This window comes from Crotalus tigris, unplaced genomic scaffold (genome assembly GCF_016545835.1).
Source record: "Crotalus tigris isolate CLP2741 ecotype Arizona unplaced genomic scaffold, ASM1654583v1 scf7180000017601.7605149639:7615979, whole genome shotgun sequence".
NCBI classification, from domain to species: domain Eukaryota; kingdom Metazoa; phylum Chordata; class Lepidosauria; order Squamata; family Viperidae; genus Crotalus; species Crotalus tigris.
Genome location: NW_024096505.1, coordinates 67,793 through 84,070, shown reverse-complemented (window position 1 = coordinate 84,070; position 16,278 = coordinate 67,793). Strand labels below are relative to the sequence as shown.

The following is a 16,278-nucleotide window of genomic DNA, read 5'->3' as shown; positions in this document are numbered from 1 at the left end:
TAGCCCCTGTCCCCAGGCTTAGAAATTGTTCACTAGAATTTAGCAAAATAGCTTCAAATAAAATGCTGGCTTCAAGGAAAATACTTCTTTTCTAACCTTCTTGAAGAAAGGATTGCAGGTGGATTCCATCTTTATGTTGGAAATACTCAATAGTCATGACAGGATAGCATAAAGACATAAGCCAAAAGACCCACCCTTCAGTTGTAGACAATTTGATCAGATTCCATGCTTAAGCAGAATATTGTTTATACAATCCTAGATTAGTGTTCATAAATTGTAAGCCAAATATTCAACAGGCTTAAAGCAATTTAGGCTATATTGTAGCCAGTTTTCCATGAATCTCCATCAGAGAACATCGAACTCCAAAAATTGAATTTGGTGTCCATACAAAATTGTGTCAGAGTGGGGAATGACCCTTTGTTTTTTGTTTGGAAGTATACTTTAAATTGCCTCTATTTTCTCTTCTTTACCTCTGAATGAACTACAGCTGCTTTATAATTTCATTGAACATTTTACAACTGGGCTATAAAATGAGTTTCAAATGTGCTCAAATCCTTGCCCAACTAATTATCAGCAATAGACAAATGCTTCAATAAGGAAAAAAGAAAAAGAAAAGGAAGAGAGAAATAAACATAAAATGTAATTTTTATTTAGCGGCAAAAGACAAAATCTATTTGGTATGCCTTTTGCTCTTTCCAAAAGGCAATCATGAAAATATATGAAGATTCATCTGACTCCTATTGTGTCTATTGCAGGCTGATAAAGTGCAAATAAATGAAATGTGAGATACTCTTGTATGTTGCATAATTGAATGACTGTTATTCATAAGGGATACATTTTAACATGAGTTTAATTTTGGATTTTGATAGAAAGATATACTTGTCCTCAAAAATCACTACTCCCATGTAACATGTGAAGCTGTAAGTATGTGACTATGTAGGAGATATACAGTATAGAGCAGGGCTTTTCAACCTTTTCACAGATTGTACCACTTTTAGGACATGACAATATTTGAGTACCACCAGTGCTTAGCAAGGTGTCAAAAACCTGATGACTAAAAAAAAGGAGGGGGATTTGGGGTTTTACTGATTAGATTCATTTGTTATCATAGAAATGGCTAGTTTATAATATTATGGAAAAGTAAAAAGCTGAGGTTCAATGTTAATGCTTCCTTCTACTGAAACAGAGGAAGTATGTTCTTTTTCCCTTCTCCCCCTCACTTTTCCCTCCTTTTTCCTCCCCACTATGTCCTACTATTTGCTTTTGTATTTTATTCTATAATCTAATAAAATGTAGAAAAAAAGGAAAAAAATACTGGTTTTAATTTCTTCGGTGGCAGTTCATTTGCTGAATCACTTTCCCTTTGCACTGACAAATGTATGATGAATGTATCCATATTTATTAATATGTACCACTACCAGCTGGCTGGTTGGCCTTTCTTCCTCTCTCCCTCTCCTCTTCTTCCTCCCTGTCTTCTGGGCTCTCTTTCCACAGTGTAGTAAGAATGCACCACCCCCAGTCCCTTTACTGTACCCTTAAAGACAAAGGAATCAAGTGCAAAGGAAGAAAGGCTCACAAAAACCTCCCAGAATAAAGAAACATTGACTACATTTTTTTTTCTTTAAGCTGCCTCAGGTGTGTCTGTTTAAGTCTGTTTACCTACAGAGAAAACTTGCTAAAAGCCTTAGAGAGACTCAAGATAAGGGGGTAAAACTAATTATATTTGTTTAAAGGGATTAAACCTACGGAAGCCAACACTTTGGACTCATTGCTAGCCTTTGTGAAACAGACTAAAATATCCCAATAACCAAAGCACAGAAACTGAGCCTCTGAATTATAAAACGCTTTAAAAACTGTATAAAAATCCTTCTGGTAATCCATTCAAGCTGCCAGCTGATCAGGAACCCATTGGCTTTCGAAATAAACCAACCTCCTTTCTGACATGCTTGTCTCCCAGTTTTTCATTTCACCAGCGCTGATTGTATTCTCCTGGCTGGAGAAAATCAACCAGGGGAACTTTTCTTCCAGCAACAGCTCCTGCTTCTTCCCTGTCTCTTTTTCCTCCCTGCCTGCCGAGCTCTCCTTCCACAGATTCTTCTCCATCCCCTTCTCTTTCCCTGTTGTGTTTTTTTCCCCTTTCCCACCAAAATCACCACCTTTTATATTCTCTCCTCCCCCACTTTTTCTCAAGTTCACCTCCAGCTCCGCACTGTTTCCAGAAGTGCCAATCAGCTGGAGCCCTGCCAGCACTCTGCCAAGCCCCGACAGTCCTGCAGCTACAGCTGTCTCTCCCTCAGGCTTGGGTCACTTCAGCTCATTCTCCTCCCCTGCTACACTTCTCTAGGACAATCGTGTACCACGTGCCACGTGCCAAAGTATCACTGGTGGTACTCGTACCCTGGTATAAGGTTAGGTGATATTCAGGTATATGTGTATTCCATGTATGTGTATAGGTATATAATCACATGTATTTCTGGATCTACATGCTCTCTTGTGACTGAACTGTCCCTTCAAGAACTGTTTTGGCTACAATATAGCCCTTTTGGCTTCATGCAGAAATAATTGCATGTAGTGATGACGATGTGTACATGGATTCAGTTGACCCAAACTTTGGAGCTCAGTAGGAAAACATTAGCTGCTTTGCACATCAGACTCTCTGAATGGTTTCCTTTCTTCTCTGTAAAATGTTTATTAATTTTTCCATACAATTTCGTGCCATTTAGATTTGGCAGGCAAAATTGGGCTGCCTATTCTGATTCAAGCAGAAATGACATCGATGTCAAAAGCTATATGCATTTATGAAAGAGTTCCTTCGTGGCCTAAAACAGCACTGAAAAACATGTTGTGCTATGGAGGAAGAAAAATAAATGAGATGGTCTCTCTCCAGTCGTATGTATGCCAAATAAATCTGAGTGTCAAGTTGAGTTTCTAACTCATGCCTCATATTTAGGTGTTTTATGTATCCCTGAAACTATTTGGAAGAAAAGAAAATGTAATATCATAGATATAATGATGATGTAAAGGAAAAAATGAACTTAGTAATCTTGGAGCCAGCATTCTCTGCCAAGTTGTTTATTGAGTTGGGACTTGATGAGAAGCCAAAACTCACTCTTCTAAAAACACTTTATTGTGCTACAAGTCTGTGGTTGAATCAAAGCCATTTCTACAGTTAATATGCATCAAATATTTACCAAGTTCGCTGCATCTCCCTTTTGAATCTACAGGTAAACACTTGGGCCCTAAAAGCACAATTTGGAGAAACCTAGAACTAAGGAGAAACTTCCTGACAGTGAGAACAATTAATCAGTGGAACAGCCTGCCTCCAGAAGCAGTAAATGCTCCAACACTGGAAGTTTTTAAGAAGAGACTGGACAGCCACTTGTCCGAAATGGTGTAGGGTTTCCTGCCCGAGCAGGGGGTTGGACTAGATGACCTCCAAGGTCCCTTCCAACTTTACTACTATTACTGTTACTATAAACTGTACGGCTAGCATGACTCTGTAATCTTCATTGTCCCAAATAGATATGATGTAAGAGGACATCCACTACTTTTGTAATTTGAAATGAGTTTCCAGTCTTCCATTATATGCAAGACCATCATGTCTCACTGTACCTACAACTTGTTCAATAAAAATAACATCCGCAATAAAATTATAAGGGGCAAAAGACTATCTTAGTAATAGATATATAAGCCCTCTTCATTTTAAAGATTAGATTCATTAAACTAATTAAACAAAAAAATCCTAGCATATAATAGGCTTAATAACATACTATGACTTTCAGAATATAAAAAAGTCTGGAAAATTAAATAATAAAGAAAACAGTTCCAAGATTTATTCATTGCTCAAATGTCCTCTTTCTTGTGCAATATTTTTAAAGCATATTTTAAGTATGGAGAGACAGTGGTTCCTAACAGGATAAGTAGCTCTCTATATTTGCAAGGGTGAAGTAAGAGGATGCCTTTGAGATGTGCACCCTTTCCTGGTGTCTACACGTTTAGATTATGTATGTATGCCAATTTATGAAGGAGGCCCAGGGCTTTTTTTCTCATAGAACGCCCAGAACGGAGTTCCGGGACCTTTTTTGGATGGAACCTTGTAGGCTAGGCAAGGTGGGTTGTAAGACGTGTGTGAGTTACAGCACCTTTTTTTTTTTTTTTTTTAGAAAAAAAGCATTGAGGAGGCCTATGAGCGTAGAGGAGCACATACAGTAATTAAACCAGAGTTCAGAGTACAACTATTGGTAATAGTTGTTTATGACTTAGCTGGAGATTGTGGGAATTGAAGTCCATCTTTTGGGCATGTAACAAAAGATTGGAAAAGGTGGCCTAGGAGACCCTAATGATTGTTTTTGCAACGATCATCATTGGGCTGCATTATTATTATTATGGTTTGTCACACAGTCAACCAGATGTTCAGACTAGATTTGGCATTTTTGTCCATTTATTCCCAAGGACCTGGGATGGGCAGACTAGATATTCAGACTAGATTTGGCATTTTTGTCCACTTATTCCCAAGGACCTGGGATGGGCAGATGTGGATGTTTGATGGTGTTACAGATATCATGGCAGGATGTAAGTTGTTCCAAGTAAAGCTGCCTTTTGCAATTGACTGATGGTGAAATTGTCAATGCTGATGGTGTCCAATTGTTTTGGGATTGCAGCCAAGGAATCTATTACTATTGGTACAACCTTTGCTTTCTTTTGCCAAAGTTCTATTTCTATTTGCAGGTCTTTGTATTTTGTTGTCTTTTCCAGTTCTTTCTCTTCTATTCTGCTGTCTCAGGATACTGCCACATCTTATTATTTTCAGTACGACTATTGCAATATACAAAATGAAAACAAAAAATATTATCACATCATACAAAGCAATATATAAAAACAGAACAAAGAGAAAGGAAAACTGTTATAATATATGGTGACAGCATATATATCCTGGAAGCCCTGGTAGCGCAGTGGTTAGAATGCAGTATTGCAGGCTATTTCTGCTTATAGCCTGAAGTTCAATCCTGACTGGCTCAAGATTGACTCAGCCATTCTTCCATTCTTCCAAGGTCGATAAATTAATTTCCATTAATGGAAAATTGTATAAGAATAATTATGAACGCTTATGGATTAAAGTTCAAAAAGATTTAAATGATTGGCAAAAACTGCAACTATCGTTACTGGGGAGAATTTCAGTAGTAAAGATGAATGTTCTACCAAAGTTTCTTTTTTTGTTTCAGATGATACCTATTTTAAAGAAGGATGCTAATTTGGATGAGTGGCAGAAGGGTATCAATAAATTCATTTGGGGTGGGAAGAAATCAAGGGTAAAGTTTAAGATTTTACAAGATGCTCAAGAAAGAGGTGGACTTAAAGCACCTAATTTGAAATTATATTATGATGCGGCCACTTTAACTTTAGTAAGTGACTGGCTTAATTTAACAAATAAAAATATTCTTGTTCTTGAAGGGTGGGATTTATTATATGGTTGGCATGCATACTTAATTTTTGATAAGAAAGTAGATTGGGTCTTTAAGTAACACATTTTAAGATATGCTCTACTTCGAGTTTGGAAGAAATATTATTATAAGTTAAATTATAAAATACCTATTTGGGGGATTCCTGGACAAGCAATTCTAAGGGGGTGAATTTTGATAACATTTCGTACAAAGAGTTGCTTATTTGGTCGGGTACTGATTGGCAACTAAAGTCTTCAGATGTGTTAAGGCAAGAAAATATTTTACAATCGTGGTTTCAATATTTGCAAATAGTGCAGAGGTGGACTTTAGATAAGAAAGTGGGAATTACTTTGGTAGATGAAAATTTGGTAATTCAGATTAAGGATCAGAAACATGCCCATATTAAAAGAATTTACAATGAGCTAATAAAATTGGATTCGGAAACAGAGTTAGTAAAAGATTGTATGATTAAATGGGCCCAGAATTTTCAGGAACCGATTTCATTGGATTTATGGGAGGTAATTTGGATTAGAAATGTTAAATTTACGCAGGCTCAAAATTTGAGGGAAAATTTTTATAAAATGTTTTATAGATGGCATCTGGATCCTAAAAAGTTGTCTTGTATGTACCCGAACCTGCAATCTAAATGTTGGAGATGCGGTTGCTTGGATGCAACCTATTTTCATGTTTGGTGGACTTGTAAAAACATTAAAGCCTTCTGGATTATGATTTGGTGGAACATTCAAAAGGTTTTTAAAAGGAAGATTAAATTTACTCCCCAGTTGTTTCTTTTGGGTATTTTTGTGGATTTTGATGCTAAAGAAACTATCTTAATGTTGAATTTAATAACAGCAGCAAGATTATTGGTGGGTCAATATTGGAAGAAGGATACTCTGTCTTCTTTAGAAGAATGGGTATTTAAGGTTTCTAATTTAGCAGAAATGGCTAAAATTTCTGCTTATTTAAAGGACCATTCACAAGAGAGATATTTTAATGTATGGAGAAGATGGATAGAATATGTTCAGAAGAAGTATGGAACTACAAAGTTTCACTTATTTTATGAATAATGAATTTGTTTATAAACTTATGATGTTAAAGTTTGAAGAGAGTTAAGAGTTAGTATGATTTTGGTTATTGTATAATTAGTAAACTTTAATAGATTATGTTTAATATGTTTGTATAACCCTGTACTTGGCTCTGGGAAGTCGGGGGGGGGGGGAGGGGGTGGGGGGAGGATGGGTTGAAGTTTAAGTAGCTCAGATAAGTAGAAATAGTTTTATTGTATATAATATTGATGTTTTAATTTGGAGAGAGGAATTGTTCGGGCATTTCCCCTGGACCGCATCCGGAGCGAGAAGATAGAAGAAGGGGAGAAATAAGTAGGAAGGTTGAGAAGAAGGAGGAGAGGGGGAGAGTAAGAAGAGGGAAAGAGGCAAGTTGGTTAGAGGGTGGATGCGGTTTGGGAGGAAATGAGTGAGCAATACCGAAAGTTGCGTGTATCAATTTGTTTTATTTTTTATCTGAAGTATTTTTATAAATGTAATGTATTGTAAAATTGAAAATAATTTTTTTTACAAAAAACAACAACAACAAAAAAAAGCGAGGACACAGATTGTTGGGGGTAATATGCTGACCCAGAGAGTGCTGTAAAGCACTATGGAGTGGTATATAAATCTAAGCACTATTGTTATTGCTATATATTAAATCTTATTAAACATGCATGAAGTAACATTGGTCAATCTTTCCATTAATTCAAGGAGGGAGCCCAAATTTTCAAGTGTGGAATAGCTTTTCCAGTGGAAGTACAACCAGTGCTTTTCAATATTCTTTGGTCTGACACTTTACTTAATTATTTAGAACATTTTTAAAATGGCTTTTGAAAATATTTCAGAAATGGTAGAAGCTGCTGCTATTGCTTTTTCTTTCTTATCTCTCTACACTCTGCAGCCTTCCTGGTTTTTCATGATTCTGAAAAAAAAAACAAAAAAAACCCCACAGGCAAAATTCCCCCATATGTGTTTCAGTGGGATTAGATTAAGGTGTGGGAAGCCATATAAGCTGCAAAGTGCTATAGTGAGGGTACAACATGGAAGACAGAAGAGCATCTTTGGTCATCTCATAAGGAGCAGAAGTGCTAAAGTAACATGTCTTTTTTCTTGGTAGCTGTAGTGGAATAGTTTTCCCATCGAACTGAATGAGAAGCAGGGATGGTGGGGACAAAACTGGCATGGCATTAGCTTTCACTAGCATCCTACATTTCCAACACTTTACTGAGCCAATTTAATTCTGATTCAACCATTGAGTAGGATGTCTGAAAGGGTAATGCCGCAGTTGGGTTTCTGCTTCTTGGTGGCTTCATGGTGCCACACTGCACTTCCCCAAGCTTTTTCAGTTGAGTGGAAAGATGGCTTTACAGCTCTCCCTCACAGTGAGATCAGTTTGAAAACAAATTGCTATGAAAATGCTCAGCAAGCTAAGGACGAGGGTAAGGTGAACTGCTAGTTCAGTATTGTGCATTTGGCTGAAGGAGACACTATTTAATTTACCCAGATAGGATAGTATTTCTGGAATGACTGTGTGAAGACAATTTTTGGTAGTTTGGTGAACAAAAATGATGGCCGTGGAGGTGCCTTATTTTTTTTTCTGTATATCAGTTTGTATATTACACCATATTATTTCTAACTAAGAATGGGCCTCAGGTTCACCGAGAAATTAACTTAAATTAACAGAATTTTTATACTATTTTTTCTTCCTACTGGAGTGTCCAACTTCTAGATTTTTGTTGGAAAGAAAAACGAGTCACTTAACTGTTCATATTGCCTTCCTGGATGGAGATAAAGAAAGTGGGGAGATACCGAGCAGCTGGAACAGAGGATGTAGCTGTGTCCTTGAATAATGAAGTCACTGGGGAGAGTCTCTTTTCTTGCTGGTTGCCTGGACAGCAAGAAATGATAGCTCTTATATGCTAATGAAAATGAACATAATAAGTTTAGCAGTTGCATGGTAGCTGCAAGATCTGATTTATCTGTTGATTTATCAAGTGGCTCATGTCTACATATATATCACCGGGTAAACATTCACAATTACCTCTCTGTGAATAAATATAAAGTATAGCAGATCATGTATCTTTCTCCTTGCAAACACTATGATATCTACTAATTCCATAAGTAACCTATAGATGCAAATATATAACTGAGGAACTCATGCTTTTGAAATGACAAGGCAACCCACTCAAGAAAGAGAAGAATCCAATTTCTCCTGTTCTTGAAGCCAAAACCAGCAACTCTGATGAAACCCTTTATCTAAATTCTAAACCCTTAAAACAGGCCTTTTATTCTGACATGTGGATATACAGGCATTTGCATGTGGTTCTAAGAAACCACAAAGGCCTTGCTAATTTTCATTAAGCAGGATCCCAGTGGAGATTTCATCACCTAAAAACAATTCTTTGGGATTAAAAGTTAAAATCCTCACCACTATAATGTCAATAGAAGAGGCCTTAAGCATGGCAAGGTTTGACCCTTATTTTCATTATATTTTTACGTGGGACAATGGTTACTCCATAAGTATTTCTTGGATCACATCAGCACTTTGAGCTGCATTGTAATTTATGCCTATTCGTCTCTTGAGGCCATTGTGCCGTTTTCCAGGATTGTAACTTATTTATTTTTATTCCAGCTATGAAGGGGATGTTTTGATGGATTATAACCTCAGCAAATGTCTAACCCTAAACCAGCAATGACAACTCAGAGACTTAAAACAGATCTTCTGCTTTCTTGGCAAAGGACTGGGCCTCAGTCTTTAGAGGGCTTCTGATACTCTATCTCCCTCTACCGGTACTCCTAAGACATTCTCCAAGGATGGGAAATCATGTTCTTGCCGCTTCAATTTCCATGCTGTCCCTTTTGGCAATAATGGGAGATACAGGCAATAAAAAGGATAGTACTTTTATGATTGATGCAGACCCAGGGCGATGTATGAGACATCACTATGTTGATTCTATCAGCCATCCTTTATACAAGTGCAGCTCAAAGGTAAGTGTTGCTGGAAACTTCTCAACCTTTGTGAAATTACTACAAGCATTACCAAACTTGTAAGGAAGGACAATTAAATTTTCTAAAAGGAAATATTGGCTTAACATCAATACATAATTGTTTATAAAATTAGATTAATTCCAGAGATGTTTTGATGTTATGCAAGATCATCATAAAATGATCTTTTATCACCTGAAGTGATGTAAAAATGTGTGCTTCTGTCCACTTCATTTAGAGGAAGAAGCTGAACTAAAATTTCAATAAACTTCAGTTCACCTAATAGGAGAGAGTTCTCAAATAGCAGACAAATTGAACAAAGGGCAAAGTAGATTATGTAATATACACTGCTCTGTTTTCTACAGTGGAAAACATTTAAAGCGTTCAGGAGAAAATCTTGTTCTCTTGCAAAATAAGTACAATTATAAATTTCTCTCTTACTCTATGGTTACACCATTACTCTTTTCTTTCCATTATCTGTCCTGTAATCCACTATTTATTTATTTGTTTGTTTGCTTTTATTTATATCCCGCCTTTATCATTTTTATAAAAAACACAAGCATACCTAATATTCTTTCCTCCTATTTTTTCCACAACAGCCACTCTGTGAGGTGAGTTGGGCTGAATGAGAGGCACAGTTTTCATGTCTAAAGAGGAACTAGAACTCACAGTCTCCTGTTTTGTAGTAGTTTAACCAAACTTTTTATTTCTGTTCTATGCAAAAACCCATAAGGGATTTTTTACTCAACAGTAAACATAGATATTGCCTTTTCTGTAATCAAAAAAAGCAATTTGGTTATCTCAGAAACGTCCATCAATCTTTACCAACTATTCCTCCATTGTGGACAATTTTCCCATCTTTGTGCATACAATAATCTCACTGCAGTTATAACATATCATAACAAAGTTCCATGAGTTTTTTCTAATAGTTTCTCCATCAATCCCAAAAGACTTTTGTTCTCAGTTGTATATCTTTAAAATCCTCTGAATCAATGCGTATATTTGAATCCAAAACTTTCTAGCTTTTTTACATGTCCACCAAACATGATAAAATGTCCTTTGTTGTACATGTTTCCAGTTTGAATTTGAAATGCTAATAAACATTTTAGACAATTTATCTTGTGACATATCCCAATAGTACATCATTTTACTAAAATTCTCTTTAAAATTATAATAGTCTAAATTTCAGTCCTTTCAGTCACAAACTTTCCCTTTGGTCCATCTGTATATTAAAACCAAAATTCATAGTCTACTTCATCATACATTCTTTAACCTGGTTTTGCTCTGTTTCGAATTTCAGTTTAGCAATTACATATTTATCAATGCACAATTGTACTTTAAATTCAGTCTTATTTTCTCCATAGCATATGTAGATGACTGCAAACTTAGACTAATTTAATGGATTCCTGCACAATGTAGGGGGTTCAACTGCTGTAATTTTAATTAAGTTAAGTGTACATTAAGGAACTCTTCATTGTTATTCTTTCACCCAAACATACACCTTGACTCCAAGGCTGGTGACAATACTAGTCTAGAATCTGAATTTGTATTAGGTTCTATGAAATGACAGATGATGCACCATTTTTAATTTACACATTTGCCATAATAAATTACTTAATTTTTGCAATATTCAGCATTTCAGTTAGGTTATTTTATAGTGTGGCCTTACAATTCCCCTTTCTTTATGTGACACATGGTATAAAAGTTTACAATTGTGAGATTGTGAAGAACTGCTTTTGAGTTTCTGTTTCTCTGTGGCGTGCTGTTCTGTCATTCTGGAGCTTTTCTGGCTGTCCATGAATCCTGATTAGGAAAAAAAACCCTTCTGGAGAGTTCCTCATAGGATTTCCCCTCAAAATTTAATTAAATGTGGGAAGTCAGGGTGCAAATACATAGACTAGAAATCAGGACATACATACCTTTCAGCCATCGATATATGCATCAATCAATATACAAGTTTTGTTCTCCTTTTGAAAGAAATGTCTTTTTATTAAATTGAATGAGGTTGATTAAAAATACACTAAAAATATTGACATACCACACATATTCTTATACAGTTAATACAATATGCAATTTCCATGATATAACATTTATAGTATGATATTACTATAAGTTTTATACAGACTTTAAAATGGCTCAGCAACATACATAAGACCTCACCAGTTTATGACTTGGGGTGTAAGAATCATACACCATCTTCTACTGGTGTCATATGTTTGCACTCTTTAGGACTAACTCTTCTCTTCTGACCTTCTGGTCTCCTTCCTTTACAGATGGTGCTGCTAGCTCGCTGCGAGGGACAGTGCACTCAGACCTCACGTTCAGAGCCAATGGTGTCCTTCAGCACAGTTCTGAAACAGCCTTTCCGATCCACATGTCATTGCTGCCGGCCACAGACTTCTAAACTGAAGGCCATGCGCTTGCGCTGCTCTGGTGGAATGAGACTTACTGCCACCTACCGCTACATCCTCTCATGCCACTGTGAGGAATGCAACTCTTAAGGGCAAACCTGCTGCAGCAAAAAGAACAGGAAGGGCAAATGTCCTCCAGCAGAACTTCCAGAAGCAGAAGCAGCTAGGGACAACCTTCCAATGGTTTGCTGTTGCTACAACCAAGGATAATTAGAATGGATTTCATTTGAGAGAAGGAGCCACATAGATACATGGGGTTGTACCAAGCAATACAACAGACACCAGAATGTATAATTGCACATCGTTGTTGAAGATGTAACCATTTGTGAGGGTGAGGAATGGGAACATATGTTGTTAGAAATCTCTCATTCGGGTTCTTGGGGTCATTTTTCTATGTCAGTGATTCTTTAATATAGATAAGGTCAACTTAAGAATTACGGCTCTTGGTTTGAATGTTCAGCCAGCAACACAAAAGAACCAGGGACATAGAAAATGCATACAGTGGATGCTATTATGTGGAAAACAATTTATTCTACAAGAAAACAAAGACTCTTTCCCTGTACACAGAAGCCTATTGTGTCTTTTAAACATGCCCTTTAGTTTATACTGGCCGTGAAAACAGACTGTGTTGAATAGTAAAAGATATATTTTATATGGTCTGGCAGCCAAGTGTTGGACAAGTTATTGTGATTTAGGTGCAGTTACAAAATAAATAATAGAAAATTTATGGAACTACCAGTGTGGCTTCTCCAGTATTGGGAAGGTATATTTACAGTCAAAAGTTGAAATCTGGAAAACAAGCTGCTCCCCCTCCCCTTTCCCTTTCCCCTTCCCCTTCCCCCTCCTCATCCTCCAGAAAGAAAATGTTACACATTCTTGGTCAGTATTATAATATTAATCTAAATCTACCAAAATAATAATACTTGGTTTTGCTTTCATTTATATGTAAATACAAGTTTAAATAAAGATTTATCTTAAATGTATGCATCACTCAGAAAAGATACTATCGGCCGATTACTCACAACATAGTGAAATAGTATGCACACATTTTTGTAGCGGCATCATAAGATTTTTAAGTTTAAGTTCATTGAAAAATTACATTTGTTCATTGATATTGTACATTCTCCAATGAATATAACTTCCTGATTCAAAGTTACAGCTGACACAAAAGGGAATTATAGAGAGTAAAATTAGGAGAGAACTGGAATTCTCATCACAAAGGCCTTGATATAAGGATCTCACCGTTGTAACTATAGTGTACAATGATTTTACTTTGCATAGGCTTTTATAACAATTTAGAGTGATTCTTGGATGCTGATGTGTTCTTCAGAGCAACTAAACAGTTTCAGAAAGTTTGTGGATCCATAGAAACTGTCAACTCCCTAATTAATTACACCATAGTCTAACAATTATGGTCATATTAATATAGTTAGCATAATTTAAAAATATATATATAATGAGGGCTTAAACTGAGAAGGCAAGCAGCCCATCTGTTCTATGTCATATATTCTATCTGGAATACTTGCCATATAGAGCAATCAGGATTTTGACAATTACATCAGAGAAATTCCATTAAACACATTGAAAGAGTCCTCTTGGTCTCTTGGGTGGATGGTTGCCTAGCTAATGGAAATAACAAATGAAATGACCTGATGAATATATAGCCAAGCATCTTTGTGAATCACATGCCCATAATTATGATCATCCAGGGAATGCCAAAATTTGTTATTATTGACCTTTCATCAATAGAGAGATCAGTAGTTGCAACTGTGGGTTACTTTCTGCAGTTAAATTAATAAGATGAGGGGTCCTTGGTGCTCTCTGAGCTTGCTTGTTTTCTTGCCGACATTTCATTACACAAACTAGGGCAATACTAGCACTGAGGATGTTAGCTAGTTTGGGTAATGAAACTTCGGCAAGAAAACAACCAAGCTCAGAGAGCACCAAGGACCCCTCATTTCAACCCTGAGCTACAAATATTCTCTTTTATTAGTAATTAATAAGATATTCATGGCAGAGACTTTTAGAACATTCAGTCACCATGGCAGATATGCATTGTTTCAGAATAATCTTTCCATTGCCATTGTGAAAAGTATTTTGAATATTTTTCCCATCTTTTCTTTTATATTTCCATTTCTGTTATTGATAGAGCTGATATACAGCTAATAAAATTTTATATCTATGGTGGAGATTGGCAATTTGTGGTCTTCAAATTATGATTAGCAGTATATAAGTCTCATAAATAAATAAATAAATAAATAAATTTCAGTCAGACCCAGCAAACATGTTAGTGGATGATGTAAATTGTAGCTCAATACTATGAAGTGCCACAGGTTGCATACCTCTGAGTGGATTTTTTGATTTTCTATACCTTCATATAAATCTGTTAACATAACATAGTCATAGACAACTATAGAAAGGTAAGGTTTAATGGTTGGTACTTTATTGACCCTGTTAATGATTTTTCTTCTTTTAATGAAACCTTTTTGCAAAGAGATGACTAGTAACTGTTTCAAAGAATTGAACTATCAAGTAAGAAATATGATTATCATATCACAAAAAAAATCTTTGAAAACCAAGCTGTTAACATTCACATTATCAAATTAACCAAAATGCAAGAATTCATTGGCTTTAACTGATTTTTGTTAACACTGTGAAAATAATAAAATTGTGAGTTGTCCAGCAGATGGTCAGGACATTTGTAGAGATCACTGAATCCAAGTTCCTTCATCCATCACAACAGGGATCAAGTGCTATAATGTCTTTCTGACCACAGAATCAAATCCAGATGTTCACAGATTTCAGTCTAATTCTATGTTCCTGGCTAAGCTATTTTTTTCCATCTAGAATGCTTATAGTTTTATCTCTCTATAACTAATGTGGCCTATACTTGACACATATATTATACAGAAATATTGAAATTTTCATTGAATTTCTGAAACAATCATTTATTTATTTTACATTCAGGAGACTTCGAACCATAAGCTGTGGTGGCTACTCCAATAGTTGAAAAAGTTTGGCAAATGCATTGATTTATAACTCAAACATTGTGACAAGTATTTATCTAGATGTAGATAAACCCAAAGTCAAAGCCTTTCTTTGGTTTAACTTATTTTTTCCCAGCAGCAGAGTAGATTTCTTTCTGCTCAGTTCTTCCTTCCTTCCTTCCTTCCTTCCTTCCTTCCTTCCTTCCTTCCTTCCTTCCTTCCTTCCTTCCTTCCTTCCTTCCTTCCCTCTGACTAGCTGACTCTTCTTGGCTACAGGAATGTCTTCTGCAGGCTCAGGGTTTCCAGAATCAAAATTCAACAAGCATTAGACAATCAACAAACCAGAAAATATTACATCAATCAATGGAAGAGGAATAATTGATTTAAAGTTATATTGAGACAGAGTAAAGTGATCTTACAGGTAGCTTTGGGAAAACAATTTAATGGTGATTATGAATGGATGTATGTGTATGTATGTGAACAGGATTGTAAGGGGCGTGCTTAGAGTGTACACATGTATAGCTTGTAAGTATAATTACAGCTATTTTGGCCACATCTATTTTCCTCACCCATTCCAGCTCCTGACATATTTTTCAAGAATGAAATGAGATTGTCAACTCTCAATAGATCAAATACCAATTTACAGAACTCATTGTTTTTCCACCTGGTGACATTTTGAGATATTAATGTAGAGCCAAGAGGTTCAGAATTGAATAATAATACATTATTCATGTACTGTCCCATTCCTTCTGTTGCACACCAACAAATAAATCTGATAGCATCTTTTCTGATTAACAAATTTTATTAAAGGGGAGAACTTTTATCAAACATTATCATAGACTAACATGGTCCTCCTGCAACATCAACACAATTAATGCACATGATAAGTAAAAGGGTTAGTTCAATATTATACTTTTGCTCTAGGAAAAAAAAATATTTACAGTAAGTGAAAAGACTTTAGGCTCATCACGGCGCAGCCTTTTTCTTCGTTATTTAAATGTCAGAGTTATTATCATACAATTTAACTCAGAAAGGATAACGTGCATAATATTAACTTTTACAAATTTCTTCCATTTCTGTTATAAAATGTTCAGAATTATATATTTGCATATTAAGATGTCAGTGTCAATCTCCTACACAAATTAATTGCTAAGCCAAACAGTTTAAGGATTAATTGAAGTTTAAGCATCAAGGCAGCCAAAAAGCTATTAAGATATTACAGTGTATACAATTAGATTTAGATGTTCAGTGTAGTGTGAATGCATTAAGATTATGCTGTCAGGGGAGCTACATTATTTGTTCATCTATTTTTTTTAAAAAAAATGATCACTCCCAAGCGTCTTGGTGGTTTAGTCAAATTAAACATATTAAAACAACAAGTCTCACAATAATATAAGCAATTAGACAT

At 35.8% G+C, this 16,278-nt stretch overlaps 1 protein-coding gene across 2 annotated transcripts in view; it reads left to right on the top strand.

Annotated features, from left to right (window-relative positions):
* Positions 1-13,771, top strand: part of LOC120319343 (norrin cystine knot growth factor NDP) — a 58,324-nt gene extending 44,553 nt beyond the window's left edge. For both annotated transcript variants that reach the window (XM_039368124.1, XM_039368113.1), the window contains exons 2-3: positions 9,120-9,475; positions 11,746-13,771. In XM_039368124.1, the coding sequence (XP_039224058.1) occupies positions 9,302-9,475; positions 11,746-11,973 (402 nt within the window). In that variant the 5' untranslated portion in view covers positions 9,120-9,301 and the 3' untranslated portion in view covers positions 11,974-13,771. The remainder of the gene's footprint in view (positions 1-9,119; positions 9,476-11,745) is intronic.
* Positions 13,772-16,278: the final 2,507 nt, after the last annotated feature.